The sequence below is a fragment of the Silurus aristotelis genome (genome assembly GCF_946808225.1).
Source record: "Silurus aristotelis genome assembly, chromosome: 19".
Taxonomy (NCBI): domain Eukaryota; kingdom Metazoa; phylum Chordata; class Actinopteri; order Siluriformes; family Siluridae; genus Silurus; species Silurus aristotelis.
In genome coordinates, this window is record NC_139592.1 from 18574482 (window position 1) to 18588752 (window position 14271).

Genomic DNA, 14271 nt, shown 5'->3' on the forward strand with positions numbered 1-14271 from the left:
CCTATAAGTAACAAACTCTAATATTGTTATGGCAACCCATTTGTAGCATGTGACCTATTCAGGATTCACGTCTTGGTTCTTGACCCTCCAACCGATCCCGGCCATTCTTCAGACACCTTTATTACTTTTGGCAAATTAATCACCTTTCAAAACCTGTACAAAATCAGTCGCATTTAGGCTTTAAATATGCTGATCATTACTGGCTCTCGAATATCGTGATTCGCTCAAGGGTCACAAAAATATGATAAAAAAGGGTAAAAAAAAAACAACAACAAAATATCTCCATAACTATAGAACACGAAAGCTCCGAATCAGCACGTTTTGCACTAAAACGTATTCATTTTTTTTTTATTTAATTTTGCTTTTTGTTTACATTTCTAGAGTGGGTTTTTTTTTTTTTTTAGACATGACAGAGACACACTTATGTTATATTTACATTATTTTACATTTAACAACTGGGTCTTTTTAGTCTGGCTGGATGTTGGGATTACAAATAAACAAACCAAACAAAAACAAAACAGACTTTTTTAGAAGGGAAGTCGGGGATTTTTTTTTCTGGCCTCTGTCTCTTTAATAAGCTCACACGTTATCTAGTATAACAAATGTCTAGCTGCCATCATCAAGTCCAGCCGAGGCGGGAGGGAGGGAGGAGTTTTTTTTTTTCCTCTCTTTCTTTCTGTTTTTTTTTTTTTTTTTTTTTTTTTTATAATGTTCAGTTTGTTCTCGGGATCGATGGTCCGCCAGCATCGCCTCCCCGTGTCTCAACCAAGCAAACCTTCTTTCTGTCCTCACACGTTTCCCTCTCTAACCGAATCCGGCGTTTTTGACAGGCGCTCGTCCTTTTGAAAAAAAAAAAGAGAAAAACGGAAAGAAAGAAAAAAGAAAGGTGGATCTATATATAAAAAGGAAAAAAGAACAGATCGGAGAAGGCAAAAGGAAAAAGAAGAAGAGGAAGAAGAGACCCCCCCCCCGTCCTGACACCTGATTTGACAAGACAGAAGCGGTCTCAGATACTGGGATTCTACTAGAGGAGCACAGGAGTGCGGTCCATGCGCTTAGATCACAAGCGTGGCTCTTCCTCTTCTCCTTCTTCTGGTTTGTTTGTTTGTTTGTTGGTTTCTTCCTCCATTTGCCTCCTCTTTCTCTTCTTCGTTCACGGACTATTCTGAAAAAAAAAAAAAAAAAGCTGAAGTCGACACCTATACACGTTCGAACTCCCGAGTTGAGAAAATGCCGAGGAGGAAGCAGCAGGCGCCCCGGCGGGCTGCGGGTAAGGAGCAGACTGACACCTATCATTCTTCTTCTCCTTCTTCTTCAAAGCTCCGCTTTCATTTTCACCAAACGGCGCTTCGGGGTTTTTTTTTTTTTCATTTTGCTCGCCGCTTACGCGTCTCTGTAAAGTGTATACAGAGTATAAGGAAGTTAAACAGCACGGTAGAAATAGATTGTGTTTAGGAGAAGCTGGTTGAAATCAGCCCTTTTGTTTGTACTTGGGAAGCGAATGAAAGGCTGGAGCGCGGTGGAGTTCGGATGGGATTCCAGGCTGAAAGGATCTTCACGCACAATGCGTCCTTTCCTTGATCTTTCTTTATTTGTTTTTTTTTTTTTTTATTTGTTTTTTTTTTTTAGGAAAATCTTTTACACGGCGATCCGACTTTATAATAAAAAAAAGTTTGAAGTTGAAAACTTGTGATCCGCTTGTGAAAGAAAGAAAGGGAGTGTATTTCTTTCGTTATTGCCTCCTTTACTTTCTTCCTTTCGTTTTTTTAGATGGATGTGCAGCTTGGCTCCAAATATCAGCTGAACTTCCCGTGAACCCTTAATATCTCCAAGAGAAACGGACACACACACACACACACACACATACACACACACACACACACACACACACACACCGTTAGCGCTTAAAGAGCAATGTGCTCTGATTCCATAGCTGATAAGCAGTTATGCGTAGCTTGAATGCACTTCTGCCGTTTCATATTCAAAGCGTTGGTCTTCTGAAAGCTCGTTTCTTTCTTAAATAATCAATATTCATTTTACTTCATTACCTTGTTGCATGAGTGCATGCATTCGTTCATTCTTTCATTCATCAGTTCATTCATTGACAGCGTTAACAGGTTTTATTTCCTGTTTTCTTTCAATCATGCATCTGATTGGTCTGCTTGTCACGTGACCTCCACTGACTTAATTGATACGCGCAATATGTTAATATAATTTAATACATACACAAAATATATATGTTACTCATTTGAACCAGGCAGAAGTTTTGCTTTGAGATATTGTAATCTGTAGTTCTCTTCTGATTTGTATATGTGTGTGTGTGTGTGTGTGTGTGTGTGTGTGTGTGTGTGTGTGTGTGTGTGTGTGTGTTGCTCTGCACAACTGTACTGTACATTAAAGTTGACATATTAACTACACGAAGATCAGGTCAATCAAGGGTTTCTTTTAAGCGCTTATAAGGATCTGAGTATACATTTCTTTCTATTTTACTCCTATAGAAATAGGTGTTTTAAAGCCAGGTCTGATTTGTAGCTGTGTCCTGTTTAGTTTCAGCTTCACCTTTATGTTTAAGCCTTCCCAAGGTGTCAGTCAACAGTTATGAAGAGAACGAGAGAGAGAGAGAGTGAGAAAGAGAGTGGGGAAAAAGAGAATTTATGCAAAAGAAGCTGATGCATATCCTAACTTCTCTTTCTGCATGCTTATAAAAATATTTTGCAAGGTAAGCATGCGAATGCAAAATATTCTCGAGAAGTGCTCGCTCCGCTGTGTTGATAAAACTGAGTCATTTAGGACAGCTGTCTGTTTGTTGAAAAAAACAAAAAAACAAAAAAACAAAAAAAAAAAATATATATATATATATATATATATATATATATATATATATTTTTTTTTTTTGTTTTGTTTTTTTTGTTTTTTTTGTTTTTTTGTATATATAGTTTTAAATCTTTTAAAGATGAAACAGTCAAGTTGTTAATTTAAAAGAAAAGGACGTCAGATATGTCAACCTTTCATTCGTGGCGACCTCAAAATATTTGGTTGTGTTTATAACAGTTCGGGGATTTTTTTTTTATGTGTTTATAATGGCAGTGAACACAGCTGGTACACGGTGATCCGAGAGTTGCCAACAATCTTCAACCCACCTCGTGACGCTGAGACTCTCTAACCGTCCTTCATTTCCTCCCACCAATTCTCTCGCTCTCTTTCTCACACACACACACACACACACACACACACACACACACACACACACACACACACACACACACACACACACACACGTATCCCTCCCTCCCTTAAAAGCCCCTTTCCTTCTAACAAAGGCACAGCAATTATTGGGTGAACTTTTTTACGAAGATTCCTAAGCGATCCTTTTACGCGCTGCGGGCCTACTCGCCCCGTAATCTGGTAAATGTGTCAGCCCTATGGAGAAATAAGCCTTCCAGAAGAGTTTCTTCATTGTTGAGGTAATTGTCTCCTCTCTGACAGGCACATTCATCAGTGGCTTAATGGTCAATCAAAAGTTGGCAGGCAGAGTGTTTTCATTCTTTCCTATCCACTACATTAGGAATACTTAATCAAAACGTCTCCCGGTAATGACCGTGAAGAGTTCATGACTGACTGATCCGTTGTCGGTGCCGATAGAAAATTAACAGCTCAGCGCAGGAGAGATGTGGGCCCGCAGATAAACAAATTGTGCATTAATATTTCATCTTCGAGACCTGCGATGTGCTATCAGCGGCGAATATTCCGCACCCGTGTTGTCATTTCTCTCCTGCCCTGGCTCTTTCCCCTCTTCTCCTCCACCACCCTCCCACCCTTCTCCCCTTTCTTTTATTCTTGAAGGCTTTTTGCAGCTGTAACTCATTTTGCTTGATGACTTTACTGGGGTTATAGAGAGTGACGACAAATTGATTACCTGGCAGAGCAAGAATGGAGCAGGGAGAGATGCAGGCTGACACTCATGTTATAATAATATGCTTAATGATGTGTGGAGGGGCGAACAAGGGGAGAAAGAGAGGGAGGTATTAAAATAAGACCAGAGAAGATGCAAGAGCAATGAGCCTTTTCTTTTTCTTTTTTCTTTTTTTTTCATTTTCAATTCTTTTGAGCAGGTCGTAAAGAGATAGCGGTACTCGGAGAGGGTGAAATGGCTGTTATTGTGTTATGAGTGCAATCTGCAGCTTATCATTCCACATTGTAAAAAAATACAGTCACTCGGTAAAGACTAAAGCGCCCTCGCCGTTGAACTGCGCAATTAATATTTGTGGTGTGACTTTGAGACAGTCTGCGTTGTGTGTGAAGGTCGGGTATATATTTATGTTCACCTCGGCCTGTATATCAACTGCATCTGCGCTCAGAGTTTTGGATTAGTTCGTAGGTGTGAACTTGCTTGAGAAACGTTAAATGGTGTGGAGACATTTCCGGCTTTTTTCTCAACTGCGAGAATTCGCTAAACTTGGTACGAATTAGGGAACTGAACATTGCTGGCGACGATAATCTCATGGAACAGGTTTCATTTCAACGTAGCAGCAGGTTATTACATTAATGCTGGCGGCGCCTGTGCATTGTTTTCCAACCTCCTCTTATCGCTTTTACAATAGCTCCTACTTTGAAAGGTTAGCCCAATTTGCTGTTAACAAGATAAATTGGAGAACAGACAAAGGCATTAAGTGTTGCTGTGCCAGTAAGTGAGTGACAGCAGCTTCTGGGAATTGGCTAACTGTGAGTCCTCCTAAATGGTCTGTTCTGGAAACATCTGAGGATCAAGGCAGATGTTGTTTGTCTAGTCTAGGTAGAAAAAGTAGTCCAGTGCAGTCATTTGCCTAAGAGCCATTTAAGCTCAAAGAAAAAAAAAAAAAGCCGTTCAATACTCAGGCATGAACACATCTGCCGTATTTACCTGTTCTTTGTTGTGTGCTTTAGTAATAATCATTGAGTGTGAATGTCTGTTGTGGTTACTTAGTAAACGCGTAGTTTGTTTGAACTAATCTTGATCTTATTTTCATACCAAAGTCTGCAGCATTGATCAGTTACAGCCGTGCGCTTCACGACCCACTGTTCTAATTCCTGCTTATTTGTTGATGTCACTATTTATTTTAAACTACAAAGGCTGTCATCCGGTCATGTAGCTATGATGTCATAGTATTTCCTCCGGTTTGACGATTTTGGAACGATTCGAAGAGCTACATCTGAAACAGCACGGTGCTGCATGTAGGTGAGGGGGGAGAAAAAGAGCAGTCGCGTGCCCTGGAGGCGCCGTTCTCTCCACTCCAGTCTTCCATGATTGGTCCCGAGGCAGGCATAGCGCTGCCTCGCACCCGTGCCACCTCGCCTTCCCTCAGAGACCTGCACCAGTTTTCAGGCAAATGACATGATTTGATACGCCGGCGGGGGCAATTGGGCCAGCTAATGTTTCCGCACGATCATCCCTGAAAAAAAAAAAAAAGAAGTCGAAAAGGCTATTTCTTGGTGCGCTTTCTTTTCTTTTCTTTTCTTTTTTCGTTCCTCATTAAGTGCGACAATGGTGAGGTGATGGGGAAGACTTTATTGCGGCCGGACTAAAACTCATTACTCCCGCCAGACATCCCGAGTATAAAAGAAATTACAAAACGACGTTTTTGTCCTCGTCTGCTCAGATTGCCGGCTTGGGAGATTGAGGTCGGAGGATCAGCAGTCAGGAGAAGAAGTCCATTCCTCGAGCTAGAATGAGGCGAGGGTGAAAGGGGCCTAACAATGACACAAAACACTTTTTGTGCTCCCGTTATGTGATTACTCGCAGGAATCCGGGGCGTTTTCCGAGTTGTGCGACAGCGCTCAGAACGACGTGCCGCGAAAGCACCTGTGCTGTGTGCAAGAGAAAAAGCATCCAAGTTCTTAACAGCTGTTTGAGGGACTCTTTTTTTCCCCTTTATACCCTCCCATCCTCAGTGAGAAAATAGAGAGGAACAAAGATTTGGTGTGAAACTAGAGACATTCGATATTGCACTAGGCTAATAGTCTGCCCACCTCAGGAGGCCATATGGCTCCGGAGTTGTTCAAAACAATCAGTGTCGGGTCATGTTTCCACCTCCAGATGGATCTCAGATGGAGTGGCTGTATCGGGACAAGTGCTGGGGGGCTAGGATCAAATTTCCGACTTCTGTCATATTTACCTCGGCGCTAGGATCCTGTTCATACAAAACACAAAAGCTTTATTCGCTCTAAAATGTGTCACGGTTGCAAGAGGACAAGAGGAACACGTTGTACCCATTACCTAATCCCCACGACGATTTTCTTCCATAACATAATCTGAATGTCATTTCGGCTATGAAACAAAAATGTCACTTCCTGCTTAGACAAACCGTCTAATGGTTCCCACACTTAATCACTCTTTTGTTTTTTCACTCTCGGATGCGTAAAGCTCTAAACCAAACATTATTTGATTGTACAATCCACCATTTTGCCACAACACTTGACCTGTTTCTTCTATAAAAGGTCCCTTCTTTCCCTCGATGACCCGCCACACAATCCAGTGCTGAGAAACAGAGTTACTTGGGGGGGAAAAAAACAAAACATAAACGCCATTAATCTGAAAATGATCCGCAGTGTACCTGGTTTGCTTCCAATCAAGTGCTTAATGAGTCTCAATTAAGATTTATTATGCAAATTAACCCTCGCCTGCTACTATCTACGGGTGCAGGAGCTATGACAATATTTTGCTAATGGCGCAATCTGTAACAATTAGACAGGAAAACTTTCGAATAAAGAAGAAGAAGGTACAAAGGTAAAGCCGGTATATTTATCATCGTCTTTCAGCATCCTGCACTTTATTTTTTCAGTTTGAATCAATTGATTCTTTAATTTTGGACGTGTTGTGGATTTGAGCGTGTGTTTGTGGCTTATTATTTTTTATTTATCTGAGTAGATTTGAGAATATGATGCTCGATTGATGATATGAGAGCAAGATCATCTGTCATATTTCAACCTGATATGATCATTTGATTAGGGTTCGGGCTTGACAAAGAGGCAAAGATGTTTAATTGCACCGAGTGAAATGGAATAAGACGAGCGCTCCAGCTCAATCTTTGCCCAGCAAGGGTTCCGACCACCTCGCTGGCTGCCGTCCAGACAGCTCTATAACCCCACCTCCCTCCACTCCATCCCACCCCAACCCAAGTGCTTTTTACGTCTTCATTTAACATGGCCACTGATGGCTTCTCGACAGCTTTATTGCCGACATGTTTCAGGACGAGTTGTGCCACGCAATTACACAAGGACTAATTTGATGAATCGACTTGGTATTCGGCAGTTCCGTCCGACCTCGTCGCCTTTCCACACCGTCTGCAGGAAGTCACAGAGACCGCGGATCTGACGTTTTTACATCGCACGTTCACTTATAATGGCCGTCTGACCTTCTATGGAGCTTGAAAGTATTTAGATGCTCGTATGTACATGTTTAACACTAAGTTTGTTTCACCTTTTCGTGAACTAGGTAACATTTCCACAACCCCCCTCAAATGATATTTTCTCTGCGTACAAGTGCGGCCCAAATCGTGAAGAAATGTCAGCATACTCAATCCCTTATACACCTGAAATGTCAGTGTAGCTCACGTGTGTGATAAAGCTCATATAAATCAAAAGAAACACTTTTCTGTAGATGCTCGTTCAATTATTTTCAAGGATACTGTACCTACAAAACCTGGTATTTTTTTTTTTTTTTTTTTCACTTTATTTTTACTAATATTATTATATATTTCACTGTAATAATTCTAAAGCTCCAAATAAAACGTCCAGTGTGTGTGTGTGTGTGTGTGTGTGTGTGTGTGTGTGTGTGTGTGCGTGTCCTTGCCGGGCCGCGAGCGTCGCCTGCATGCGCCACGCCATTCTTCTGCAAATAACAGCTTAATTGAAACTCATTAAAAAGCAGTGACAGCTTAGGTGTCCTTGTAGGATATAGAATAATTCAGTTGTACTTACAGGTTGATTAAGAGTGCCTGATGAACATATTAACGGTTTGACGGCTTTGTACACTAACAACAGCGAATTAACATGCAGAGCCCCGGTTATAGAAACAGTAGGCGTCGCATTGTATCGCAAAGGTCACGACTGGATTATGGAGCAGTATATTTTTTCTTTAGATTGTATTTAAAGTACGTTTACACTCAATTCACTGCGATTCACCATTTCAGTTGAATTGAATATACAGAATGACATACGAACGAATTTCTGTCCAGTGTAGGCCAACAGACTCTAATTAACCTTCTACTATATACAATGTCATGTAAAGCTCTTTTCCCTTAAACATTCTCGGGTTTTGTCCCAGCGTTGTTATACGGAGCCAGGAAAAGCAAGACGTTGAGAGTTCAGGTTGTCTGAGAGCCGCGGAAAGAAGTACACCAAGCGGTATAAGAAAAATATACATTTCCGTTCAAGGTGCTGGTGTCCATTGGTAGTTGATGTACACTATCTTGGTATTTAAGTAAAAATACAAATCCCCTGTTTATATATGACTCCATTAAAAATTCTACTTTTGCATTTGAATTGACTTATGAATCAATGGTAAAAGTATTGATTTATGAGAACTATATTTAAATCATTGACGCAAGTCAGTGAACTATTCTCCTGCACATCATATACTAGATAGGAAAAAGTAATGGCACCTGACCTTTCTGGTCATATGTGGTTCTTCCCCAAATTCTGGAGGCCCACAATTATATGATGTCTTTGGATGTAGTAGCATTATTTTCACTTTAATTCATGAAGATATGCTTCACATGGATTGGAATGCAAGATCTTGAATGGTCTTCTATAGAGCCATGCTCCTTTTCCTACTGAACACCTTTGGGATGAATTGGAATGCTGACTGTACCCCAGGCCTCCTCACTTCACTTACATCAGTACCTGATTTTACTTTACTTGTGAATGAATGATCACAGAAATGTGAGATATTACACATTAAAAATGTAGTGATGTGAAAGATTCCCCAACATGAAAAATAGACCTAATTAAAATAATGATGTAACACTTCCTTGCTGTCCAACACTGCTTGTGTTTGAGGGATCTGAAAGTAAAAATTTAATTTTTTTATTAAATAAAATAACTTAAAAAATATACTGTAGGAAATGCAGGAAGCTGTTTAAGGTTAAAACTAGGCAGATTGAATTCATTTTCAATCGCACCTGCAGGTAGTGATCCAATCTTTTTCTACTTATACAGAACTCTATATATAGCTAGGCTTGTAATCATTTTAGCACTTAAAATAGTTCAGCGTTTTTTTCCCCATCTAAATGTAATTTAAGTTTCATCTACAATACAGGACAGCCATGTTTCCATCCTGAGAAAAGCAACAGGGTTTCACTGATAGGAACAAAATGCAAAAGATATTTAGGCAAAAACAGAGGGGGAAAACATACCAAAACGATTAAAGTAACACCTGGCTTGTTTTAAGCTTGAATTGTGTAGTGTCTTCGCTTCAGATTATATCCGGGTCAGCGGTTCGTGTTGCATCTTGTACGGAAATATATCTGTTGTTTAATGGAAAGATTAAATAAGGTGGCAAAGATCAACATCCACGTTTGTGCTTTGCATTTTCACAGTTATAAACTGTATTTGAACACAAAAAAACGCATTAACTATAACAAGTTTGATTGATATTTCAATTATTACTTACATTCTATTATATTTTTCTTGTATGTTCTATAATTATTGTCGATTTCCAATATTGAACTGCAAATCACTAATATTGAATTGAGACAAGGAAAAGTTGTTATTTCAGATGTTTGTGCTTTTTGAACATCCCATCCCAACATCAGTTATAATAACCTTCATTCTTCTGGGGAAAAGGTTTCAGTAGATTTTGGAGTGAGCTTTTGGACATCTTTGCTCATTCAACCACTATTCAAGTTTGAGGAGGTCTCAGGTACACAGTGTTCATTAGAGTTCTAGAGCAGGTCACTTGAAATCTTCCACCCCAGCCCATGTTAAGCATATATTTATGGAGCTCTCTTTGTGCACACATTTTACCTCGTCCAAAGACATGTTACACAATTGTATGTCTCCAACTTTGTGGTAACAGTTTGGGGAAGAACCACATTTGTCTGCTAGACAATGCATAACAATGTTTTTCGTAAAAACTCCACAAAGTCTTAAAGACGAAGGTTAATAGCTCACGACAAACCATCAGTTTGTACAAATCAGATACATAAATTTGCTCGCCAGTGTACATGTGTACAACAATTTCATGTAATTAAATATTAAGACATTATCTAATCAATTTCAGATTTGTCGGAAAATTCACGACGTTGCCAGCTTAAATGATTATCACGTTTATTTGTTGTATTTTTTTAGCAACTACACAACACTTTTAATTTGTTCCTTTCTAAAGATATCACCACACAAACACATATTAACAGTGAAGTATGTACATTAAACACACCCACCTCATCAGTAACCGTAACATGATTTTTTGCAAAGCAAGTTGGTGTGTCAATTTTTAAATATAGATTCAAATAAAACAGTAGGTATCGTCAAAATATCATATAATTGTAGCATTAAAAATTGCGAAAGACTGGGCTGAGTTTTGACTCATTAATTTTTTTACGAATGATTCGGACAATCTTATTTGTAGCAGATACGTTGTACGGCTTCTACCCCATGTCGCCATCAAAAAAAACTGCTCAACAAATATCAGCAGGTCTTCAGAACAAACTCTGTGGGCTTCTCTACTCTCTAAGGACTCCGTGATAGACACGCCGGTGCGTGCAGATACCTCAGATTTGTTCCAGAACCCTCTAGAGAACAGCACGTTTGCAGTCGTAATAATCCAGGTACGAGAATAAACAGTTTGGCACAGACGTTAATAATTTCATTGCATGCAATAGCAGGAAATGGGATATATTTACTGACTTGTCTGAGCAGAGTAAAATGTCTTACACATTGAGGTGCATTTGCATTCACGATCCTGAGCAGTCCTGGCTGAGTGTTTCTCCATCACGCATCATACAGCAGGGAAAGCAGGGTTATGTGGACTTATTGTGTCTGGACTGTTTCACTGTGAAGCACAAAGAAATGTCGTGGTACAGTCAGTTTGACTTTTCATGTGTGTTATCTATTTCCGGATGTGTAAGATACTCGACATGAATTCATCTCTCTCAGATCGACCTATAAAACCATGCTCCACCTCTTTCAGTTTCAGTTCCTTGGCAGTTCTTGCTGAATTCAAATCACATTGTACTCTATATCATCTATTCAATTACTAGTTTCTGTTAATTCAACTATTGTTAGCACATACTTACACATATGTATGTACACATAAGATTTGCACGTGCTTTTTGAATGTCCCATTCCACAATTAGTCCCTATATGCTGTTATAATAACCTCCATTGTTCTCAGAAGGTTTATGTTTTACTAGATTTTGGGGTGTGATTGTAAAGCTTTGTGCTCATTCAGCCACAAGGACATTAGTAAAACCAGGTACTGATGTAGAGTAAGGAGACCTGGGGTGTAGTTCCAAGTTATCCCAAAGGTGTTCAATAGGGACGAGGTCAGAGCTCTATAGCAGGCCATTCAAGATCTTCAACTCCAACCCGCAAACTTTTGTCAGTATAGTGTGCTTGAAGGGAGTAAAAAATTTTTTGCATTCGGTATTCATGTAAAGCTTTTCTTTTATATATAAATCTTCTAAACTTGATATAAAAGACTGCGTCAGTATCAGAAACAGTTCCTTAGAACGTCTCATTAGTACGTATTCGGTCGTCCATCTTGCCGTCATTTGTATACAATAGACCAAATAGTATTTTGACGAATAGGCTTAACTGATATTTTTATCTGGCTAATGGGAAATTGCCACAAACTGATGGCCCTTATAATGAGTATATGACTAATATTGTAATTTAGGATGTGGGCAAACGAGAAATTATGCAGAGTTACACTGAGCTGATAAAATGAGCTCACTAAAGATCTAAAACAATGTCATTTCTCCAATTAATTGAGTTTCTGGAAACCGTTCTCCAGCTTAGAAAAAAGATCCATTTAGCAATCGGTTATTAGTTGGACAGATTTTCCAACAGCCAACTGAAAACGAACACGTTTCATACAGTCCACGGAGTGAATATTAAAAAGTCTACAATGTCTAGCATGAAAGCTTTTAGGTGATTCTACATTTGAGATGTTGTGTATGCTATGGCAGCCAGGCTCGCAAAAGCTATAAATGCTTCACCAAAAAAAAAAACATCTATGTGATGAGAAAAACAGACGCTCTTGTTATTTATACAGTCAGTACACAACATACATACGCAATATTGGCAGTCTTCCAAACTCTAATTATCCCCATTTTGCTTAATATCAGCTTAAAAAAAAAATATATTAAAGTCGCTCTGTGAAACTTCACATGGCACAAAATCAAGAACTGCTTGCGAACCAAATCAAAATCCCCCACACATCTGGCCTCATCCCTCAATATCATCATTCCTCTGACATTTCAACGAGCACGTCTCTCTTCCCCACCACCACCATTTTGTAAATTTGAAAGGGGGAATTTCCTCAAAGGAGGGATTTATGGCTCCGAGCTGGCTTCACATGATTGATAGCGCACAGTGGAGCCTTTGTACAGGATGATGCATGCCTCGATGTGGGCCAACTGTATCTGTCTGAAACAAAACACGATGCCAGGCCTTTCAGTGCGCTCTCGATTTGACTCAGCCAGAGGAGGGTTCTTGTAACCTCTGTGTGGGTGGACTTTGTGGATATGAAAGGGTAAAACAGTGTTGAGAAACTACACATTAGCGTGTAGCGCTCCAAAGCTAGCCAGGGAGTAGGTAGGGAATTCAACTTCAGCATGACTCAGAGTGAAGTTTTTTTTGTTTTTTTTTAGCAATGAATTGAGTTTTTCCCAAAATAACACATTGTCCCTGCTTTGTGTAGTATCAATTTTGCCACTTACAGAGTGGACAAGAGGTGACCTCTCATAAGTAGTCTTATATCAAATAAAGATTCAGCTTCCAAACCATCAATCTGTGGTGACAGAACAGATTTTTTTTCCCCTTCCCATTACTAAAACATTCTGGATAACAATTCTATATTTGGAAACCCATATTCCTGTTTATTCTCTAATTACACTGGAAAGAAAAAACTCAAAACATCTGTGTAAACTGTAGAAAGTTCATTATGAAATCCAAACGTAGTTCAATAGTTCAGTATTTAAGTTCTGTGTTCTGGTTTGATGTTGGTGATTCTTTGCTGGATTACATTTTGCTTTGAGAAATTTGCTCATTTATTTCTTACATTTAAAAATTACATATTATTATTATTAGTAGTAGTAGTACTTAATAAAAACATTATAATATTAATAAACATTACAGTACAATTAGGTGAAATGCTGTAAATAATGTAAATAATGTACAATTCATTTAAATAAATAGCACCCATAATAATAATAATAATAATAATAATAATAATAAAAAAACTGTCAGTATAATGATAATTGTATTATTGTATGCCATGGCTGAGGCTATAATGTAGGTTCGACCTTCGCATCTACTATCGCCCCCAATTCACCCCCAGCTTTCCCTTTTCAACATCTGAATGTATGCCCAGCATCATCTTTTTTTTCCTGCCCTCACTCTCCACAAAACTTGCTCACACTCGTCTCTTGACCCTTCACTCAGTTGCCTTTACCAGCTGCTCCTAGCAGAGCTGGAATGGCCACCGTGGATGCCGGCTTGCTTGAGTGGAGCCATGTGTGCCTGTCCTGGGAAAGCTGAAGGGCTTTCTGGGATAAGCACTCTAATACCTGCCATTACGCACCCAGAGGGAGTCATTAGGGTTCGGCCGAATTCGTTGCAGATCACAGGCAAATGAATGCAGCCGCTCATCCGGTTCCGGACAACTCCCTTAAGAGTGGCAATGAGACCATGTGAGTGCCCTGAGCGCAGGCCACTTCCTCCCAGCACCCTCTGATACAAACGGTAAAAAATGTGTGCTTCACAAAAAAACTGTCTTCAGGCACTAGTGTGTTAGTCTAGTGAGGATATATATTTCATCTGCTTACTAATGTTTTGTATTTATGTAAACACTTCGTGTTGAATTTTTAGGTTAAAAATAGTCAGTATATTTGGCCACTCTATCAGGAACACCCACTAGGGTCATGTGCTCCAGTTAATGTTCACATCAAACATTAAAATGGCAAATAAAATGTGATCGCATGCTTGGGTGCCAGAGTAACTAGTATTTTGTAGACTGGCTTACACAGAATGGTACAAAAAGCTTTGTGATCCAGTGAGCTGTTCTTAGTA

The 14271-nt window shown here is 39.5% G+C and overlaps 1 protein-coding gene across 1 annotated transcript in view; it reads left to right on the plus strand.

Annotated features, from left to right (window-relative positions):
- The first annotated feature begins 395 nt into the window (after window positions 1-395).
- Window positions 396-14271, plus strand: part of tshz2 (teashirt zinc finger homeobox 2) — a 45751-nt gene continuing 31875 nt past the window's right edge. Inside the window, exon 1 of the mRNA XM_083570495.1 lies at window positions 396-1270. Coding sequence (XP_083426621.1) covers window positions 1231-1270 — 40 coding nt within the window. The 5' untranslated portion in view covers window positions 396-1230. The remainder of the gene's footprint in view (window positions 1271-14271) is intronic.